The sequence below is a fragment of the Martes martes genome (genome assembly GCF_963455335.1).
Source record: "Martes martes genome assembly, chromosome: 3".
Classification (NCBI taxonomy): domain Eukaryota; kingdom Metazoa; phylum Chordata; class Mammalia; order Carnivora; family Mustelidae; genus Martes; species Martes martes.
Window position 1 is genome coordinate 97,582,305 of NC_137890.1, and position 22,726 is coordinate 97,605,030.

Consider the following 22,726-nt stretch of genomic DNA (forward strand, 5'->3'; position numbering starts at 1 on the left):
GTGAAAACACTTTGGGTCTATCCTCTTAGCAAATTTCAAGTATAACAAGACAGTAGTGTTAACGATAGTCACACTGCTGTATATCAGATCCCCAATTTATTCTTCTTGGATGACTGAAACATTGTACCCTTAATTCCTCCTTATTTAATGACCTAAAGCATCTCCATCCAGCTCTATTCTGTGAGCCTGGGAATGTTACTAAACTGAATTCTGCTTTCTCAGCTGTAAACTAGAGATGACCAAAAGAAAAAAAAAAAAATCATGGCATTGTCGTGAAGAATAAGATTGTATTGTTAAAAGCAGTTAGCACAGTGTCTGGCACATACTCAATACACAATGAATAACTAGTTGTTATTGCTGTTGTGCTTTGACAAAAGTAATGACTAGAAATATTGATGGACTTGCCCAAGGTCATACAGTCTGGTGAAGTGAAAATCAATTTTCACTCAAAGAAAGAAAGAGAGAGAGACAGAGAGAGAGGGAGGGAGAGAGAGAGAGAGAGAGAGAGAGAAATTAAGTGGTTTCAATTTTTTGGAGAACATATATCTCTTGTGATGCTCGCAATGGCCTTAGAAGTAAGATATTAGAGGAATTATCCTCTCCATTGTATGGGTCAAAACACATGACTTCACAAAGTCAAATGATTTGCCTACCATGTTGACCAGAGGCAGAAGTGAAGCTCTGATTTCTGGAGGCCTAACCCTTCCCTTGTCATACACCTGTTTGACCTACAAACAGGCTGCTTCACCACCTTGATGGCTGGTAAGGCCCTTAGAGAGCAACACATCTGATGGTTCATAGCACCAAAGTCACCCAATCATAAGCCTGGGAAGATTATGGAGCCCTTCTGTTCCAGGAAGTATTACTCACTTTTCTGAATATCTTTAATGTTTTGAGTATAACAGACTCTTGGTAGAAATAAAATCTAAGGAGTTCAATATTTAAAAATAAATATATTTTATCGTGTGTGTGAGTGACAGAAAACAATTTAAACAATTAGCAAATCAGGTAATGGCAGAAAACCAAGTTAACATTCACACTCCTGGGAAAGAAGGAAACATACACACATACAAATAATTAGTATCTGTATTTTTTTCACTTACAAATTGAAAATCATCAGAGACCAGGGAGTTGTAAGCTACCTACTTTCAGATGCTATGTGCAAGTACATGGCAGTGACAAGTTAATGGCTTGGGTACACAGCCTCAGCAACAAACTCAAGCTCATTAAAACCAGCACGGGTATTGACAGCACAAAGGACTATACTGAGGTGTTATCAACTGAAGTGCAAAATTAGATCAGCTTTTACATAGCTTTTCAGCAACTCCATATGGCCAGTCAAACCAAAGAGAAAAGAGTTTTGTGTCATATCCTGGTGGTTTCTTGTACAGAAATGAGAAGCAGAGAAATTTCTATGAAAGCTGACACCATTCCCCAAGAACTATTCTAGACCAAAGAACCAACTGGTTTCCTAAGCCAAAAACTTAAAACAGTGGTTTAAACCATACTTTCATGTTTATTTGGAGATAAAATGGCAAAATCTTAGAACTAAAGTCGGTTCTAGAAGTCATCCTTATAACCTCGTATCAATTATATGAATTCTAGTACGGTATTCTTATCACATGATTACCCAACCTTTCTATAGTATTAGCTGGAATGGAGAAATCACTATTTTCTAGCTCACCCTTATCAAAAGTTGGAAAATTGCACTTGCCAGATTTAATTTACCACAGTTGAGCAGACATTTATCCCTGCTGATTTCTCTTTAGTTACTTCAAGTCCACAGAATAAATCTGACCTCTTACTAACAGGATGGCCTTTCATATCCAATGATGCTTATGATTAACACCTCTAATTCCTTTCTTCTCAATGTCTGAATTTCTACACCTGTATTTCAGAAATTCTAGCTCATAATTCTGGTTTGCTTCCTTGCATACACTGTTACTGATAAACTCTGTCATTCAGAATTACCACAATTGCAGAAGCCAGTTAGGACCAGCATAGAATCCTCCCCTTGACCACATCTCCAGTAGTCTACTACTTCTCTCTGCTTCAGTTATATTTATTTCTTTAATTTTGCCAACTCATAGTTATTCACACTCATATCTCTATCCTTAGATGAAGCAATTCATAAGATAATGGCAACCATTCACAAATTAGTGATAAGTACTTAGAGGTTCATTGTCTACTCTTTCAACATCTATGCATAATACAAAAAGTTACACTATAAAAGTTGTATAGAAGATGACATGAGCAGAATATCTCATTCTCAGGCTTTCTGTACTGCCCCAAACTCTCAATTCTCATTTGAAACAAAGCAAAACTCATATTTTAACTCATAAGTAGATGTGTAGTGCATTAAGGGAATTAAGTCATTAGTGATGTTTTAAAAAATGTTGGCATCTTACATAAAACAGCATAAATTTGATTATCAGCTTAATTCATGCCATTTACCAAGTCCATTAGAAGCTGAAACAGAGTAAAATCAAGTTTTGAAAGCGATAGTAGAGAATTGTAAAATACTAACCCTAATAGTGTTAAATAGTAATAAAACTTCTACCCAAGCCAGAGGACAAGCAGTTTAGAAATATGCATTAGCTATACTGTCCTTTGCTTTAGGGTCTTTTGTACAACAGCACCCATATTTGGGTAATTCCAAAATGAGCAAAGTGGAGAGATCTCATGTGTCATTCAATCAAACTGTCTTATCTTGAAGATGAAGAATCTGAAGTCCAGCAAGATGATGATCACCAAAACAGCATGGTACTGGCACAAAAACAGACACATAGACCAGTGGAACAGAGTAGAGAGCCCAGATATGGACCCTCAACTCCATGGTCAAATAATCTTCGATAAATCAGGAAAAAATATACAGTGGAAAAAAGACAGTCTCTTCAATAAATGGTGCTGGGAAAATTGGACAGCTATGTATAGAAGAATGAAACTTGACCATTCTCTTCCACCATGCACAAAGATAAACTTGAAATGGATAAAAGACCTCAACATGAGGCAGGAATCTCTCAAAATCCTAGAGGAGAACATAGGCAATAACCTCTTTGACATCAGCCATAGCAACTTCTTTCAAGATGTCTCCAAAGGCAAAGGAAACGAAAGTGAAAGTGAACTTTTGGGACTTCATCAAGATCCAAAGCTTCTGCACAGCGAAGGTAACAGTCAAGAAAACAAAGAGGCAACCCACGGAATGGGAGAAGATATTTGCAAATGACACTACAGACAAAGGGCTGATAGCCACGATCTATAAAGAACTCCTCAAACTCAACACATACAAAATGGATAATCACGTCAAAAAATGGGCAGAAGACATGAACAGGCACTTCTCTAAAGAAGACATGCAAATGGCTAACAGACACATGAAAAAATGTTCATCATCACTAGCCTTCAAGGAGATTCAAATCAAAACCACACTGAGATACCACCTTACACCAGTTAGAATGGCCAAAATTAACAAGACAGTAAACAATAAGTGTTGGAGAAGATGTGGAGAAAGGGGAACCCTCTACACTGTTGGTGGGAATGCAAACTGGTGCAGCCACTTTGGAAAACAGTGTGGGGATGCCTTAAGAAATTAAAAATAGAGCTTCCCTATGGCCCTGCAATTGCACTACTGGGTATTTACCCCAAAGATACAGATTGAGTGAAAAGAAGGGCCATCTGGACCCCAATGTTCTTATCAGCAATGGCCACAGTCACCAAACTGTGGAAAGAACCAAGATGCCCTTCAACAGATTAATGGATAAAGAAGATGTGATCCATATATACTATGGAGCATTATGCCCCCATCAGAAAGGATGAATACCCAACTTTTGTAGCAACATGGACGGGACTGGAAGAGATTATGCTGAGTGAAATAAGTCAAGCAGAGAGAGTCAATTATCATATGGCTTCACTTACTTGTGGAAGATAAGGAATAACATGGAGGAAATTGGGAGATGGAGAGAAGAGAGCTGGGGGAAACTGGACGGGGAGACAAACTATGAGAGACTGTGGACGCTGAGAAACAGAGGGTTTTGGAAGGGAGGGTTTTGAAAGGGAGGGGAGTGGGGGGTTGGGTGCGCCTGGTGGTGGATATTATGGAGGGCATGTATTGCATGGAGCACTGGGTATGGTGCATAAACAATGAATTCTGGAACACTGAAAAGAAATTAAAAAAAAAAAGAAAAAGAAAAAAATAAAGGTTATTTATTTATTTATTTGAGAGAGAGAGAGAGAGAGAGAGAGAGAACGCATGAACACAGCAGGGGGAGAAGCAGATAGAGGGAGAAGGAGAAGCAGGCTGCAGGGCTTGATCCCAGGACCCCAGGATCATAACCTGAGCCTAAGGCAGACACTTAATGGAGTTAGCCACCCAGGCGCCCCCAGATGCTCCCTCCTCTGCCCATTTTAATAGAATTATTACTTGATTACATTATTTGATTGTTTGGTATAATATTTTTTGGTATTGAGTTGTATAAAGTTTTTATATATTTTGGACATTAACTCTACCTATGGGATATACAATTTGTAAATATCATCCCCCCTCAGTAGGCTGCCTTGTTGTTTTGTTGAGGTTTTCCTTTGTTGTGCAAACAACCTTGGTTTTCAGTGTAGTTCCAATAGTTTATGTTTGCTTTTGTTTCTTTTGTCTGATGAGACATATCTAGAAAAACGTTCCTATAGCCTATGTCAAAGAAATTACTGCTTATGTTTTCTTCTAGGAACTTAATGATTTCAGGTCTCAGATTTACGTTTTTAACCTGTTTTGAGCTTATTTTTGTGTATGGTTTAAGAAAGTGGTCCAGTTTCATTCTTTTGCATGTAGCTGTCCAGTTTTCCCAACAGCATTTATTGAAGAGACTGTCCTTTCCTCATGTGTATTCTTGTCTCCTTTGTTGTAGATTGACTTTATAAGTACGGGTTTATCTGGGTTTATCTGGGTTCTCTAATCTAAGTGTCTCTTTTTGTGCCAGTGCTGTACTGTTTCAATTACTACAGTTTTTTAATATATCTTAAAATCTGGGATTGCCTTACTTCCAGTTAGTTCTTTCTCAAGATTGTTTTGGCTATACAAGATCTTTTGTAGTTCCATACAAATTTTAGTATTACTTATTCTGTGAAAAATACCGTTGGTGTTTTGATAGGGAGTGTATTTAATCTATAGACTGCTCTGGGTAGTATGGACATTTTAACAATATCCACTGTTCTAGTCCATGAGCATGGAATTTCGATTTGTTTGTGTCACCTAAAATTTCTTTCATCAGTGCTTTATAGTTTTTGGATTATAGGTCTATCATTTCCTTGGTTAAATTTATTCCTAGGTAATTTAATCTTTTTGGTGCAACTTAATTTTTTTAAATTTCTCCTTCTACTTCATTATTACTATATAGAAGTGCAACATATTTCTATATATTAATTTTGTATTGTACAACTTTATTGAATTTATTTACTAGTTCTAGTAGTATTTTTGGTGGAGTTTTAGGGTTTTCCATGTATAGTATCATGTAATCTGCAAATAGTGAACATTTTTCTTCTTCCTTACCCATTTGGATGGTTCTTTTTTTTTTTGTTTGATTGCTGCAGCTAGGACTTGTAGTACTATGTCGAATAGCTGTGTGAACCTGAAGAAATCACCTATTTGCTTTAAGCCTCAGTTTCTTCATTTATAAAATGAACATATTTCTACTTTGGGAACTATAAAATTAGATATAATAAATTAAAAATACAAATCGTGACTCCTGGCTACTATTAGAAGCCTCCTCCCCAAAACACAACTTTTATTATTATTTATCATTAACAATAAATTGATGAAGGCAGACATTATAACTTCACTTTTTGCATCCATACAGCATTATATAAAATTAACATTTAATTTTCATCAAAAACACAATAATAAGCAAGAATAGAAAAGAAACAGATATAGACCTGGTAAATTTACTGTTATGTGTAAACATAACACATGAATACACATGACACCAAACCACTGTTTGAATGAAATATTTCAGTTGATTCAATGTTTATGCTTGAAATGACTTGCCATACAGAATATTAGCCACTTAATGATAACCAATATTTTATCTCTAGCAATTCTTCTCACTAAAATAACCAATATTTTATCTCTTCCAATTCTTCTCACTTCTCACTACATTCTGAAATGTATCTTCATGTTAATACTTGTTTATTCAATACAAAATAATGGAACAGTTGATTGTGCTCTATGTAACCATCTCAATGGCCCATCCAAACTGACTACATGACCACGCTGATTAAGTAAAAGCAGCCTTAGAAAGAAATGCATGTGTGCACTCACACACATACATACACACACAAAGGCAGAAAACGCGGCTCAAGGAAAGCAAGGTGAATACAAAGGTTAACATGTAAATCTAAGTTCTTATGGTTTGCTGCAAGACTTCTTTTTTGTCAGTTACAATCAATGATGTGAAACGATTACATTTTCTCAAAATTACCTAAAAATTCTTCTCAAATTCAGTCAGATATGAGTCAAAGGAAATCTTTACTTATTATTAGGTCTTTCCCTTAATACACTTTTCCTTAAGCTTTGATGTGTTTTTTTTAAATATATAAACATTAATAAATGTTAATAAATGTTAATTTAAAAGCAAAAAAAATTACATGAAACATTTTTTTCTACTTCAATGTATCCTACCCAACATTGCACATGAAGAGTACGTTCCAGCCAGGGCTCATCACTGATTTTGAATTGCGAAGAAGTGAAGAAAACCTCTGTCTACATTTACTCATCTATGACAAAAAATTGATGTCCACTCTGACTGCCAAAGAAAGTTTTTCAAAGAAATGCAAATGAGTTACATGTGGAGATATCCTAGAAAAGTAGAAAAGTAAATGTAAATTCTGATATACTATAAACTTACTAGGTTCCTGTTACCAACATCTCCAATCTTAATTCTAAGGAAAATAAAATAGCTGATAATCATCAGAGCAACTTCAAATTCTTCTGTTTCAAAATGATGATCTAATAAAAGAGTAAAGTTAATTAAAATATAACAAGTACAGTGAAATGACAGTGCAAGTATTTGATTCTATGCCAATATTGAAGTGATCGATGTTTTCACCATTAATTTTAAGGACACTGCGCACACACACACAGACACGTACACACACAGCACTACTGTTGATTAATCCTACATACTATGGTAATTTTAATGATGCTGTCACAACACAGCCTTGTTCTCCCAGTGATGTCCTCTCATTTTTATGCTCATCTGCCCACTACATGGACACTGAACTTCATCTCTTCCAGAAAGACCATTCCAATTACTAAGTTAAACCAATCTCTTACTTCCATTTTGTATGCTTTTTAAAATAATAATCCAGTAACTTATCACTGAATTTTCACATAGTTTCTAAATCCTCTAGGTAACTTAATTATATTTCAATTCTTGCAGCCTTGTCAGTGGCACAGGTATGTATTAGCATACTGTTAACACATTTAAGTGAAGACTATATCAAATAAAGTGGAAACAAACTCAGGGTATTGGAGGGAAGGGAGTTGAGGGGATGGGTGAGCCTGGTGGTGGGTTTAAGGAGGGTATGTACTCCATTGAGCACTGGGTGTGGTGCATAAACAATGAATCTTGGAACACCGAAAAAATTAAATTAAATTTTAAAAAGTGATCTACTAATGACACAACAAACAAACAAACAAACAAATAAATATCCTGTTTAGGAAAAAAAAAGTGGATGCAAAGAGAACAAAAAAATGTTCAAAACCCAAAATGTGCTAGTGTTTTTCGTCCATCATACCTGAGAGAGAGGTGTGGGACTTGGACAAGTGTTTTAAATTTGGGGGGAAAAAAGTTAGTCAAACCTCATCATAATCTGTACTGAGTATTTCTCATAATGCTCATTATCTCTCCTTTCTGCCTGATCACAGACTTTGATGACTAATTTCATTTCTTTAAACCCTAGTTATCATAGAAGACACTATACACAATGGGGAAAGAACTTTAATAATTTAATAATTTCCTAGGGTAAAAGAACCATATTTATTCATCTTTATGCCCGTGTATCTGTAAGAATTGTTGGCTATGCTCCATGAGTAGGTCTTTAATGTAAAAGAGGACAGATGGAAAAATTACTGGAAAGATAGATGCCAACATCAAAAGTGTCCATTAGTCAACATTTTTGTTGACAAGCTCAGTCTCTGGGCCTACAAAGCCAAGACTAACCACAATTGTATGAAATGCCCCATGACTGTGAGAACTACTATTTATTTTACCACAAACCTTTTAAATGTCCACAGATCCCACTTGAAACAGACAAAAACCTGTGCAGAGCATATACATGAAACTCAGTAATGCTTGTTCATGAACTTTAAACATAACTGTTTCATCTCACTCAGACTTTTCCCCCGTTTTTATGAATCCAAACATAGTACTCAATCTAAAGTCTGGTTTCTCCTTCCAACTCCTTTTAAATTCTCTAAAGTAATCATTGTATTTCTAAAACACAGAAATATTGTCTTTCCAAAAAAATTTTCCCCCTAAAATGTTAACACTGGATTTTGTGGATAAATGCTCATCCCAGTCTCTCTCTTGGTGTTTAGTATAAATTATGTCATTTTAAGACAAGCTGGAATTTTAAAATATTTCCTTAAAAAATATTTAGACTTAAATTTCAAACCAAAATCTGAATACTTGTAGCTAGTATATAAGGTTGACATAGTATTTTTTTTTTATAGCAAATATTTTGACTTCAAGTACTTTAATGTAGGGTAATTTAAACTTTGGTTAAAAGTACGCTATGACATTTAAATCATACAGTGATAAATATTTTTGGTAATTTAGAGATAAGAAAATATGTTTTAATGGTATATTTTTCTAAGTACTTCTTTAATTTTGGCAGGAAATGATCTACTCTTGATAGTAATACTTTTTGACATACATTACTCTAAAAGGATAATAATTAATTATATTTTAACCTAATTTTTCAATTATCTGAGCTATGAATCAGGAACTAGGGATGTCATAATTTTAATAGCCCTTTATATGTTTTTATTACAGAGAGAAAAAAGAACATCAGTAAAATACAAGGAATATTCTGTCCCAGTCTCTTAGAAATAGGGAGTAAAACTGCTAATAAAAGAACCAGCACCCCTTAAGATAGTGCAAGTTGGATTCTGCTTGACTGAAATCATACGTGGGATCAAAAATAAATAAATAAATAACCCCCCCCCCCAAATGAATAACAAACAAACAAAAGGCAGAATAAGACCTGAAAATACAGAGAACTGAGGGCTGCAAGAAGGGAGGGAGTGTGTGGGGAAAAAAAGTGAAGGGGAGTGGAGATGTGAGCTTTCAGTTACAGGAAGCATGTCACAGGAATGAAAAGCACAGCATTATGAATATGTCATTGATATTGCAATAGTGTTATATGGTGACAAATGGCAGCTGCATTTGTGTGAGCAGAGCATAACATACAGACTTGTCAAATCACCGTGTCGTACACCTGAAACTAATGTAACATTGCGTGTCAGCTATAATCAAATAAAAAATTAAAAACAAAAAAGACAGTCCAGCTCTGCTGAGAACATTCCTCTTTTCCCAGGCTCAGTAACAACCCTATGCTTCTCTCTGTACTTCTCTCTCTCATGTTGGTCTTGGGGCAAAAGAAACACTGTCCGTCTCTCATCCCCATGTTGCAGGTCTACCGACGGTGCTCCTAGTGTCCCCCTTCACATCTTTAAGGGCTCCACACTCCCCCAGTGCCTGTCAGACATCCTGGGCATTCATCATTTTAGGTTACATCTCTAACTTGCTTTCTTAATGTATTTTTTTAAGATTTTATTTATTTATTTGAGAGAGAGAGCACGAGCAAGAGGCAGAGGGAGAAGGAGAATCTGAAGTAGGACTTGATCCCATGACAGCGATCATGACCTGAGCCAAAACCAAGAGTCTGATGCTTAACCTGCTGAGCCACCCAAGAGCCCTCTAACTCATTTCCAAATAATAAACAATTACTGTGAATAGTGACAAAATAAATATTTAGTGAGCTGAAAGTACTTACATTTTAATAAGAATTTTAATAATTCTTTACATGTAAGAGAAGTAAGAACATATTTATTACATATTTTGAAAACAGACAAAAAAGGAGAAAAAATTAAGAACAGTAACTCATAATCACTCCATCAGAGTGACTTAATACATTAACATATTTAATTTTGATATCATGTTCTTTGCATCTACATATGTACATGTATGTGAATGTACTGGTATATAATTCTATATGACTGTAATTCTATATTCAGCAATTTTCACTTAACATTTTATTCTGAGCTGTTCTAATGTCATCAGTTTTTTTTCCATAAGATCAGTTTTAATAGCTGTATAATTTTCCATTAAACAGATGGAAAACTAGATGAAGATAAATTACCTAACCATATACCTACTTTTGCACATGTACTATATGTTATTTTGTCCTTATGTATTAGAATAAAAATATAAATCATCCCCCCAAACCTCAGAGTCATGAGTTCAATTTTACCATTTTTTATTATCACCCTGATTGATGGTTATAATTTTTTTTAAAAGAATAAAAAGTAAGACAAAAGAGTTAAAATTCTGACAGGGAGGGCTGGGAGTGAGAATGCTGTCAGCACCGTAATTAGCTCCCTATGCACAAAAAAATCCAAAAGCTTCTGCAACACAGTGAATGGATAGACAAAAATTCTAGCATGATAAAATAGTGCCAAACAAAAAATAACAAACAAGATTCATGTGTTAGATTCCCCCAATTATGAGTTCTCTTATTATAAATATTATCAATATTATTTCCATAATTTGCTTTATTTATCATGAAGAAAACAACCATGGTTTTTCACTTTCTATTCAATATCCCAGATTCTGTTCATCAGGATGAGAGGGCTATTTACAAAGAAATATTAGGTATTAACAGCATCTCTAAAAGTGGTTATCAGGATCCTGACCATTTGAAGATCTGGAAGGCTTCACACCTTCCCTTTTTACTTACATATTTTCTTACCTTTTTTATTTTGCCTTTACCTTTGTTATCTTTGCTTTTTACATAGTTTGCTTATTTAATTTTTGCTATGCTTCTACATATAGGAACTATTACCCCCAGTTTAAATGAAAACAAAGTAAAACAAAATACAAACATCAGTAGGCTTTAAAAATTGTTGAGAGACCCAGGTTTGTCTCACTTTAGTGACTTTCCTATATTAATATGTCACTTTGTCACACATCATTTAAAAGGTAGCAGGTTCGGGGTGCCTGGGTGGCTCAGTAGGTTAAGCCTCTGCCTTCGGCTCAGGTCATGATCTCAGGGTCCTGGGATCGAGCCCCACATCGGGCTCTCTGCTAAGCAGGGAGCCTGCTTCCTCCTCTCTCTCTCTGCCTGCCTCTCTGCCTACTTGTGATCTCTGTCAAATAAATAAATAAAATCTTAAAAAAAAAAAAGGTAGCAGGTTTACATATCTGATTTTGGATATTACCTTGGGAGATGAGCTGAATGGTGCCAACACTGTCCAATAAAGTCATGATTAAATCCAGAGCCTCAGACATTATTGTTTATCCCAACTAGCCATTTTTCAAAAAAAAAAAAAAAAAATGTGCTACAGCTCACATGCTGGTTGGACACTGGGAAGGACAGATTTGTATAGAACAGAGAAAAATCTATGCACATCATGAGAAAAGGAACTGAAATGAATCCTCTACTGTTTGTGGATCAAGGGTCCACCCATATATAGGAAAATATAGTGGTGTGTCCCATTATGCTAACTAAACCACTTACTGAGTAGGAGATGAGTCTAGGCAGGGTTCTAATTCCTGGGGTGACTCAAACATGAGCATGATGCAGGTTCCATTCCCCAGGGCTTTCTGTCTCTCTGAGCTGATGTTGGCAAACTACAGCCAGCTGGCAAAGTATTGGTCACTGGTCAACAATGGGACAAGTTTAATTGAGAGTACACATTTAGAAAATCTGGAAGCAATTTCACGTCACTGCAAGTCCAAATGCATAAGTGGACTAATCTCACTGAGCAGCTGAACTAGTGGGTGAGCCAGTAACAGACTAGCTGTACACAACAGAATCTCATGACCTGATGCTATAATTTAACATTAGTTTGTCAATTATAACCCAGATGTATTTAAAATCCAAGATCTACTTTTAACAAAAGATGATTTAAATGATCTATACTATGCAGGATAAATTTTGAAACTGGTTAGTGGTAAAGAGTGGAAGTTACCAAGTTATCTCATGATTCGTTATGGGTAAAAGCTCAAAATGAATATGCGAGATCACCAAAATTGCTTTAAAGTCTTTGCTTTCCATTATTATGATCCTCATTTTGGAGACCGATTTCTCTTCTACATGAATATTATTAAAACAAAAAACAGAAATAATCGAGATAAAGGTTGTCCTCGATGAGCAGTGCTGTCATCAGTCTAACCTAGGTTATTTAATTTAAAAAGAAGGAAGCAAGCTAATTTATTACATTAAAACTTTAAATTGTGATATGCCAGTGCCTCTTCAAAATATGAGAAGAGGCATTTAATATGAATAATTACTCTCTTAATATTTAATTCTGATTTAGGAATAACAAAAAGTTAGAGGTGTAACAGTAATACTCTCTATTAATTTCCTGTATATACTCTTCCAAAGTAATATTTGAAATTCCTTCTTTAAGTCCAATATTATGTTTGTACTTATTATATTTTTGAAATATAATTTTAGAACACTTGATTGCAGTAAGATGAAATTTGAGGTTGTATTTGAATATCTAGTTACCTTTTTTTCACTTACATTTATTGTACTTTTCAAAAGTATTGATTCATGCTAAAATGGAAATGATACTGAACAACATAGATTTGAATTATGTGGCTCCATTTATATGCAGATTTTTGGTACATTACAGTACAGTAAGTATTTTTTCTCTTCCTTATGATTTTTTTTTTTAAGATTTGTTATTTATTTATTTATTTGACAGAGATCACAAGTAGGCAGAATGGCAGGCAGAGAGAGGAGGAAGCAGGCTCCCTGCTGAGCAGAGAGCCCTATGCCTGGCTCCATCCCAGGACCCTGAGATCACGACCCGAGCCGGAGGCAGAGGCTTTAACCCACCGAGCCACCCAGGCGCCCCTCCTTATGATTTTCTTAAGAATATTTTCTTTTCTCGGGGTGCCTGGGTGGCTCAGTGGGTTAAGCTTCTGCCTTTGGCTCAGGTCATGATCCCAGGGTCCTGGGATGGAGCCAGGCATAGGGCTCTCTGCTCAGCAGGGAGCCTGCTTCCCCCTCTCTCTGCCTGCCTTTCTGCCTACTTGTGATCTCTGTCTGTCAAATAAATACACTTGATCTTAGCCAAAAGGCCGAGAAGTAATATCTGCAAATAAATAAATAAAATCTTTAAAAAAAGAGTATTTTCTTTTCTCTTGTTTATTTTTCCATTTGCCATTTTTTTATTTTTAATTTTTTAATCTAAGTTTCTATTTTAATTCCAGATTGGTAACATACAGTGTAGTATTATTTTCAGATATAAAGTATAGTAATTTAACAGTTCCATACATCACTCTGCACTCATCATGACAAGCGCAGTCCTTAATCCCCAGTCACCTGTTTAACCCATTCCCTCACCCCCTCCCCTCTGATAACCATCAGTTTGTTCTCTGTAGTTAAGAGTCTGTTTCTTGTCTTGTCTATCTTAATTTTTCCCTTTGTTTGTTTACTGTGGTTCTTAAATTCTAGATCAGTTTATATAAATACAGTATAACAGGTATAATATATAAAATACATATCAATCAATGGTATATGTTATCAGAAAGGCTTCCAGCCAATAGGAAGCTATTAGTAAATAAGTCTCTGGGGAGTCAGAAGTTATATACGAATTTTCAACTGTGCAGGATGGTTGGTGCCTCTAACCCTGTGCTGTTCAAGGGTCAAAGGGGAAAAAAAATGAATTAAATTTAAAAATAGTGATCTTTCACAACAGTTTTAGAAGCACTTTCTTAGAGGAGATTAGGTATATTAAAATTATAATTGAGGTATAAATTTCTATATGGGAGAGTCAAACTTGAGGGTTTAGAGGAAGATAACATTCCTTACAGCTGGTAGGACAAATAGTCACTGACTTTGTACCTGGGCATCAGGTTTCAAGCTGGATAACATCCGGGCTTTCCTACTGAGGAAGGGATTCCAGAGGGAGAAAATCGCATGGGTGAAGGCACAGAGTCAAGAAAGCTTCTGAGCTTACAAAGAACATCAAGAAGTTCAATGTGCCTAAAATACGATGTAAAGCTGACTAATAGGAAAGAGGCTGAGCTTAATTCTGAGAGTCTTGCTACAAAGGGAAGACTGAAATTTATTCAACTGGCAAAGGGGTTCCTTTGATGGTGTTTTGAAAAGTGCATTAGCAGTTTTCAGCGGGGCTTTATAAAGTTGTATTTGACAGGAGACTGATGGAGGGATTGGTTGGAGACCCATGTGACTGAAGAAAGGGGAGGGCACTGCTTTTCCTACTTAGTTATAAAAATCACATAGGCATCTACTTTGTTAGAGAAAATTTAGAAAAAAAAATGTAATGGCAGAAGACCAAAAAACAAAACAACAACAACAACAACAACAGGCCAAAATCCAGCCATCTGGACATATTCACTGGTACACAATACAAATAGTGTGATGTCACATGCCATAAACACTGTTTTGAAGACCTCTTTGTTCACTTTTTATAACACGAACGTGTTAATAAAGGCATTGATATATATTTCCTTTAGTGACCACTTAAGTTAACATTATATGGATATACCCAGGGAAAGGACATTCCTGTAATACTAAAGATGAAAGGATTAATAGCAATGAAATCTAAAACAATGAGATTATTAAAGTAGCTGGCACATGTGTTAGAGGCTGGGAACAACATCTCAGAGTTGAACAACGAAAGAGGGTAAGTTTTATACTTAAACATAGTCACAAAGTCGGTAAATCAGGGTCCATCTCTTATCAGCTGTGTTTTTGGATACATTTTTTTGCTGAAGTCTCAGTTTTCTGGGGTTGATAATTTTAACTTTACATGCTATTCGCAAAATATGGATAAAAAGCATCTCACACAAAACCGAACACATAAGGCCCCCAATTAATGTTGGGTCTTTCTTTGATGATTGATTGATCATCAAATGTATGTGGGGAGATGAATAATGTTACCGAAGATGGATTTCCAGGTTTCAAGGTGACATAACTAGGAAGATGATGCTATAAAAATGGAGATTTCAAGGATATGAGCAGATTTGGGGGAAGGCAGTTGTTAAGCTAACCATGAACATGAGCACCCATCCAAGGCTGCAATGACATTCACAGATATATTAGTTGAGAAACAGCATAATGAACGACATTACTGCACTACATCCTAGACTTGCCAGGGCCATGTCGACTCCCTCCTTCTCCTTGACCAGTAATGCATTAAGTGTTCCTAGGTGACCTCCAAGAATTAAATGAAGCTTCCAAATGAGCTCAGCTTTGACTCTTTCAAGCCACTTATATAAAGATGACCTAGTGAGACATCTCATAAAGAAAAAGATGACATTTCACCCTTAGATATAATCTGTGATAATGAGGCCAAGGTCACACATTTTATCCACATAGTTCCCACTGTATTTTCTGGCTATGTGAGGAATATGTAAATAGGCCACATATCTAATGATTGCCAGAAAGCAGATCTGAGTTGGATAAGAGAAATGAACAAACACAAATCTACTCCTCTACTTGAAAAGCAAGCCAGTGCACATAATCCACTAACAGTGAGTCCGTTTCTTCAGTGGTATTTGTAAGGACGGCATGCGTCTGAAAGCTTAAATTGTGTTTAACCTCGTTTCAAAGATTCTTCTTAGGCCAAATCATTTCATAAATATTTTAGGTGTTAGGTTTTACTTAGAGTTTAATAGCAATACTCTAGCTTTGTCCGAGGATATTTTCTCAACATCGGGTTTACCAATGATTGGAAAAGAAATGTTGAAAAAAGTGATGAAAATGATTAACCGCAAATACATTATGTTGGTATCCTGCAAAGGGTTAAAGTGGAATGTGTGTCCTAGATATTGAAATGTGGCTTAATTTAGCAAGTAGTTCACCATAAGTATCTGTACAGGCTTTTGGCATTTCAATATGAAAGTGTCAGTTATACACAGGAGTAAATGCCTCTTTGAATAGTCCAAGCTCGCCTGAGAAGGGTGATGAAGCCCATCATTTTTTATTGCTTTCCAAAGTCAAAGACTACACAAATTTCTACAGTTTGGCCAAAATCATGGTAAATAAAACAGAATGTTCCTGACCAATTCAAATCTAATGACTCCTGATTTTTTCCACAATTTTTATGCCATCTCCTTTAATAGAAAATAGAAACGCTAGCAAGTACGAAGATAATTTTAAAATTAAAAGCCGGGGAAGGATTTGTGAGAGATCCACCTAATGTTAATGATGTACCTCTTTATCAGCCCTCCTTAGTCATAGTGCTCTTCTGAACTAAACATAGGGTACATCTAAAGTAATCACAGTGCAAGGCAACAGGATGGCAAGTCCCAAATTTATGAATAATTCAAAATAAAAATTTACAAAGAAATAAATAAAACACTGTCTTGTTTTCTGTATTTATAATACCATCCCCATGATACACACTCCTCTTCCAACAATTTTAACTGAAACTTGAGTTTGCCTAAAAATAATACTGGATTTCAATTAAATACATTCATTCATTTATTCAAATCTTGAGTGCCTGCTGATCTCCAAGAACTGTATCAGTGCTAGGTAAACAAGTATGATTTGGCCTCTGCCCTCACAAACTAAGTTACATTCTTTTTATAGTTTCCACAAATTATCATTTGATTTGCAGGCATAAATGCACTTAATTAGAATATTAGAGAAGAAAGATGGACTGGATGTGAGATGATCTTTATTACATAAAAAGGCAAAGATCCTTTTTATCTGTCATACAAATAATCTACTCTATGCCTTGCAAACAAGCAAAGTTATTATGTCTAAATAAAGTGAAGGGCAAAGATTAACAGCTATCTAACAACAGTGATTCGTATGGGAAGGCAAACTGGAATCGTCAAGGAATGGAAACATGACTTCCTTTTTACAGACACATTTCTTATGATTAGATTATCCAGTAACTTCTCCTATTACCTTTCATTAAGTTAAACCAAAGTCCATGGAGCCATCCGGTAGCTTTTATTTTTGGTTGTTTCTTTTTTTATCCAAATGCTTTTTTAAAACTTCTGATAATGATAAAATCAGAAATAACCTAAGGGAAACTGAGGCAGTGTTTTTGCTGGAAAAGGACAAAGTAGTTCAGTGTATTTCCAATCCATATCTAAAGATTTCAACTTTGCAAAGATTCTCCCTGGACAGTGGCACTGAAGCTTAAAAACAAAAGCCACAAAGGGAGAAAAGAAAACTAATCCAACTGCCAAATTTGAAGCACTTACATATACAGTCTCCCCAAATCTAGACTTCTACACCAATAAGAATGACCCAGAGAAATGTTAAGATTTAACATATGCTTGAAAAGCCACAGAACTAGTGATCGTGAAGAACAGCAGAGACAGAACAGTCAATCTAAAACTTGGAGAATAATTTGATTGATGACCTATCTTAGGAACTGGTTTTCTCTCACAAGAGCCAAGGTATTAATTTCTGATTAAGTAGTGTATCGGTATATGTAATCACTGATTAAAATACCATTTTAATTAAAAATACCATTATTCACTTTATTTACTTTAATTTTAATGACATGAAATTCAAAATAAATGGAGCACATACCATTGATCCACCGAGCTTCTGGGTCATGAAGCACAAAGTCTCTCCTGAAGAGGTCTTCTAAAGACAATCTAGTTTCTGATGAATTTGTGAGTTCATCTAAAATGAAATAAATCTTAGATTAGACACTTATCTCATGTTAATTTTTAAAACTAATGAATTCTAAAAATTGGACTATTTTGTTACAAGGATATGTTAACTAGAGGACAATATAAAGTAGTTATCTTCATATGGACTTTGGCATTTGAAGCTTTTCTTTTCATGAAGTTTTTCAAAATATTAAGTTATTTTAAATATTATATATGTCTTCATCTAGCACAAATTTAATAGACCGATCCCTTGTTAGGTAGTGATATAATATAAAAGAAGTTAAGAGTTCCTGTTTTGCATTGTACCCACACATTTTTTAGGGTTTAATCATAATCCAGCTTATTACTTTCTAAAACGACTTTGACATATTCTCCTAAAGCTAAATTTGTATTTTCATTGTAAACACCAAAGATGAGAGAGTTGAGGGTCCTTGATATAAACAATAAGGAAAACTTCCCAACTCAGAAGGAAGTTCACCAAATAACAGAATGAATACCAAGTTTCACCAAATAATTACCACCAAACAAATACTAAATAGATTCAGAAGTTAAACACAAAAATTAAAATAATACAATTCCAGAATATTAATAAAAAGTATAGGTTTATATGAGCTCCTGACATAAAAAGTATTTAAACTCACCTTTTTAGTTCAAGAGTCTAAGAAATGGGAAGATAATATGGTTGAAGTACCAAAATCCAGCATAATAAACATGTTTTTGATATAAGAGGCTATAGAAAGTTAGAAGTATATCATTTTCTTTTCAATAGCATTTTTTACTTACTGTATAAAATCATCTTTGTTACCTTTCAGCAGTGACCTTCACTCTGGCTGAAAATAAAATGTCAAATATATATACTAACCTCATTAGATATTGTTTTTTAAAGGTTCAGCACTTATTGCAGTGAGAGCTTTGTTTCTTCCAGCTGAAAAGCTGGGGTAAAGAATCGATAACTTCAAATGCAATTTCCTCTGACATGAATCAACCACGTATTTAACCCACAAAATAACTGCTAAGAAACAACTGGAAAACAAAACAAAACAAAACAAAACTACTACTACTGGTGATAGTGAGAACAGTATGATCCCAAGGCTAGGAGAGGACATTGTGATCATATATGGATTTTTAAAACAAAATGCTCCATTTGAGATTCCAACACATCAAAATTGGAACTTTGTTTATTCATTCAACAAATACTGGACCTTTAATTTTCAAAATTTTAAATGAAGTCTTAAGTTCCTGGAGACATATCTAGGATCTGTCCTGAGGGATTCGCACTTGCAAAACAAAAGAGAAAATGCTAAATGTCAGAATGAGGATACAGAGTATTGCAGAAGTTCAAAGAAATGAAGGGAAATGTCTTGCAAAAGGCATCAGAGAAGGCCTCAGTCATAAATAAAATGACGAACTCTCATCTGTTGCTGGAGGGAATACAAAGTGTTAAAGCTACTTTGGAAGACAAGTAAGTGGTTTCTCACAAAACTAAATACACAATCCAGCATTTGTGCTTTGTGGTATTTACCCAGATGAGCTGAAAACCTATGTCCACACAAAACTGTGGGTATGAAATTCACTCATAACTGCCAAAACTTAGAAGGAACCAAGATGTCCCTCAGGAGGTGAATCAATAAACAAACTATGATATATCCAGATAACAGAATATTATGTAGTGATAAAAAATGAGCCATCAACTATGACAACATATGGAGGAAACTCAAATGCCCACAACTAGGTAAAAGAAGACAATTCGAAAAGATTATACACTATATGATTTCAACTATGTAATATTCTGAAAAAATGGAAACTATGGAGACACTAAAAATAGATGAGTGTTTGCCAGAGGTTGTGGGGCAGAGTGGGGAAGGAAACAGGTGGGGCACAGATGATTTCTAAATGAATAAATCTACACTGTATGATCTATAATGGTAGATACATGTAATTACACACTTATCTAAACCAGGGCACCTGGGTGGCTCAGTCCATTAAGCACCTGACTCTCGATTTCGGCTCAGGTCATGACCTCAGTGTTGCGAGACTAAGCCTTGCATTGGGCTCCAAGGTTAGCAGAGTCCGCTTGAGATTCTTAGTCTCTCTTTCTCCCTCTGCTCCTACCCCAGCTCTCTCTCTCTCAAATAAATAAAATCTTAAAAATATTTTAAAAAGAAAAAAAGCCCCATGATTGTATGTGGGGGTGTGTGTGTGTGTGTGTATGCGTGTGTGTTTTTTTTTCTTACAAAGATTTTGTTGTTGTTCCTAGGTAAATTCGGCATATTTTGTCTACTGTATCTTTTATTATACAGATTTTACACATATTTTATTACTACATCTTTTATAATGCAGATATAGCTATAAACGTTAATATAAGAAATATCTTATAAGGCAAATATCTTATAAGGCAAGTATACCATATCAAATCTTATTTTCAAGTAATATTTCAAATTATGTATCAATAATTCTCAAACATATCTTCCTTTATATGGGCTTTAAAATCATATTTTAACCTATCAAATGGAGAATCTTATTAAAATTACACTGCATATGCAAACTGAATTGAAAAACTTTAATCATTTAGTAATATTAAAGGTTTTCACTCAGAACTACTTATATCACTCACATTTTGTACATTTATTAGATCACATCTTCTGTTTTTCATATAGATCCTCTACTTTTCCTATTATATTTAGTCCTAATTATATATAGTTTACTATTATCATGAACAGAATACTTATCATTCCTCAATATTATATATTCTAGATATATAAGGTTTTTCAATATTATATATTATAGATATAAAAGGTTTTCGCAGATTCACATACAGTTGTACAAAATAATACAGAAAGAAAATCCTTTATATACTTCAGTTTTTCTTAAATATATGCAACATCTTGCATAATCAATATCACAAAAAGAAATTGATATTTATACAAAGCTATTCAGATTTCAATTTTACATATACTCTTCCGTGTATGTGTGTGTGGGTGTGTCTGGTTCTATGCAATTTTATTATGTATGATGAGCAACTGTCAAGATACAGAAGAGCTGTGTCACCAGGACAGAACTGCACTTTTATTACCATAGTCTCCCTCTGCAGCCATTGGCAAACACTGATCTATTTTCCATCTCTGTAATTTTGTTATTTCCATCTTGTAATTTTGTTATTTGTTATACTATGTAGAAAGGATAATACAACATGCAACCTTTGGAAATGGGTCTTTTTTCACACTGTGGTTATAATCTGCATTTCCCAAATAGCTAATAAAAATCTTTTAATGTGAATATTTGTAAACAGTATATTTCCTTCAGTGAAATGTCTATTCATGCCATTTGCCCATATCTAATTGGATTACTTTTGTTTGTGTTTGTTGGTTTACCAGTTGAATTAGAAAGTTCTTTATTCTAGATACAAATCATTTGCCAGATATTCAATTTCAAATACTTCTTCCAAGTCTCTATCTTGTCTGTTCATCCTCTTAAAAAGGACTTTTCCAGATAAAAAGTTTTCAAAACCATTGTGATCTAGTTCATCAATTTTTCCTTTTATAAAACATGTTTTTGCTGTCAAGACCAAAAACTCTTTACCTACTCTGAGATCTTGAAGATTTTCTCCTTTTTTTTTTTTTCTAACAGGGTGATAGTTCTATATTTTGTATGTAAGTCCCTGATGCATTTTGAGTTACTTTTTGAATATGGTTTGAGGATCATTTGAGATTCATATTTCATTTAAATTTTCTCCTACTGGATGCCCAATTGCTCTAGCACCATTTATTAAAAAGCATTTATTTCATTTTAGTGAATTATTCCATTATGCTGAGTGCCAGAAACAATGTTGAATAATAATGGTGGTAATGACACACCTGTCCTTTTTTCTACAATGGCAGCATCTTCAATATTTCATTATAGAATAATATATTTTTTCTCTAGAATTTTGGTAAGGAATATCTATCATTCATGGAAAATATTTTTATTTCTATGTCAGATTTTTTATTTGAAATTATTACTATATCATGCAACTTCAGCCTCTTTCATACAAACATATTTTTCTTCCTTTAATGTATTGCTATAAAAACTGTATAAATGAAACTTTCTATTTCCAGCCAACTTCTATCTTTATAACAAAGCCTAATTGGTCAAGTGAATTATTACTATTTTATACTGCTAGATTAATTGCAAAATCTTTACTTGTTTAGATCTGTGTTGATGAACAAAATGACATGATCCATTTTTCATTTTGCATCATTCTAATCAGTTACCATTTTAATATTTAAATATTTTTGAATTTCCCTGTAATTTGCCATAATTTAATATATTTAAAAAGAAGATTTTTTTCTTTTAACTCCAATTTACCTGGAATTGATTTTAAAATCAACCCATCAAGGGGCGCCTGGGTGGCTCAGTGGGTTAAAGCCTCTGCCTTCAGCTCAGGTCATGATCTCAGGGTTCTGGGATGGAGCCCCACATCGGGCTCTCTGCTCAGCAGGGAGCCTGCTTCCCTTTCTCTCTGCCTACTTGTGATCTCTGTCTGTCAAATAAATAAATAAAATCTTAAAAAAATAAAAAAATAAAATCAACCCATCAAAGTAATTCAAATTATCATAATTCATCTTCCTTTTAAACAATAATCAGAGAGAGAGAGACATATATGTCATTTAAGAATTAATTTCTTTGGTTTCAATCATTACTGAGAGAACAAACTATATACTTCATTCTTTTTTCCTTCTTTTTCCCTTTCTTTCTTCATTCCTTTCTTTAAATTTGTCTTAGCTCCTGGGCACTAAGGTCTCTTGAATTTTTCAGTCCTGGAATAAAGAGTTCTTCTGCCTATATATAATGAGTGATTA

General features: G+C 34.6%; 1 protein-coding gene across 5 annotated transcripts in view; it reads right to left on the reverse strand.

Moving 5' to 3' along the window:
* DPP10 (dipeptidyl peptidase like 10) overlaps positions 1 to 22,726 on the reverse strand; it is a gene marked incomplete at both ends in the record, with an annotated part of 1,360,615 nt that overhangs the window by 450,186 nt on the left and 887,703 nt on the right. For 4 of the 5 annotated variants that reach the window (XM_080799574.1, XM_080799572.1, XM_080799571.1 and 1 more), the window contains one exon: positions 17,803 to 17,898. The exons of the other annotated variant lie outside the window; for it this stretch is intronic. In XM_080799574.1, the coding sequence (XP_080655700.1) occupies positions 17,803 to 17,898 (96 nt within the window). The remainder of the gene's footprint in view (positions 1 to 17,802; positions 17,899 to 22,726) is intronic. 5 annotated transcript variants of the gene reach the window in all.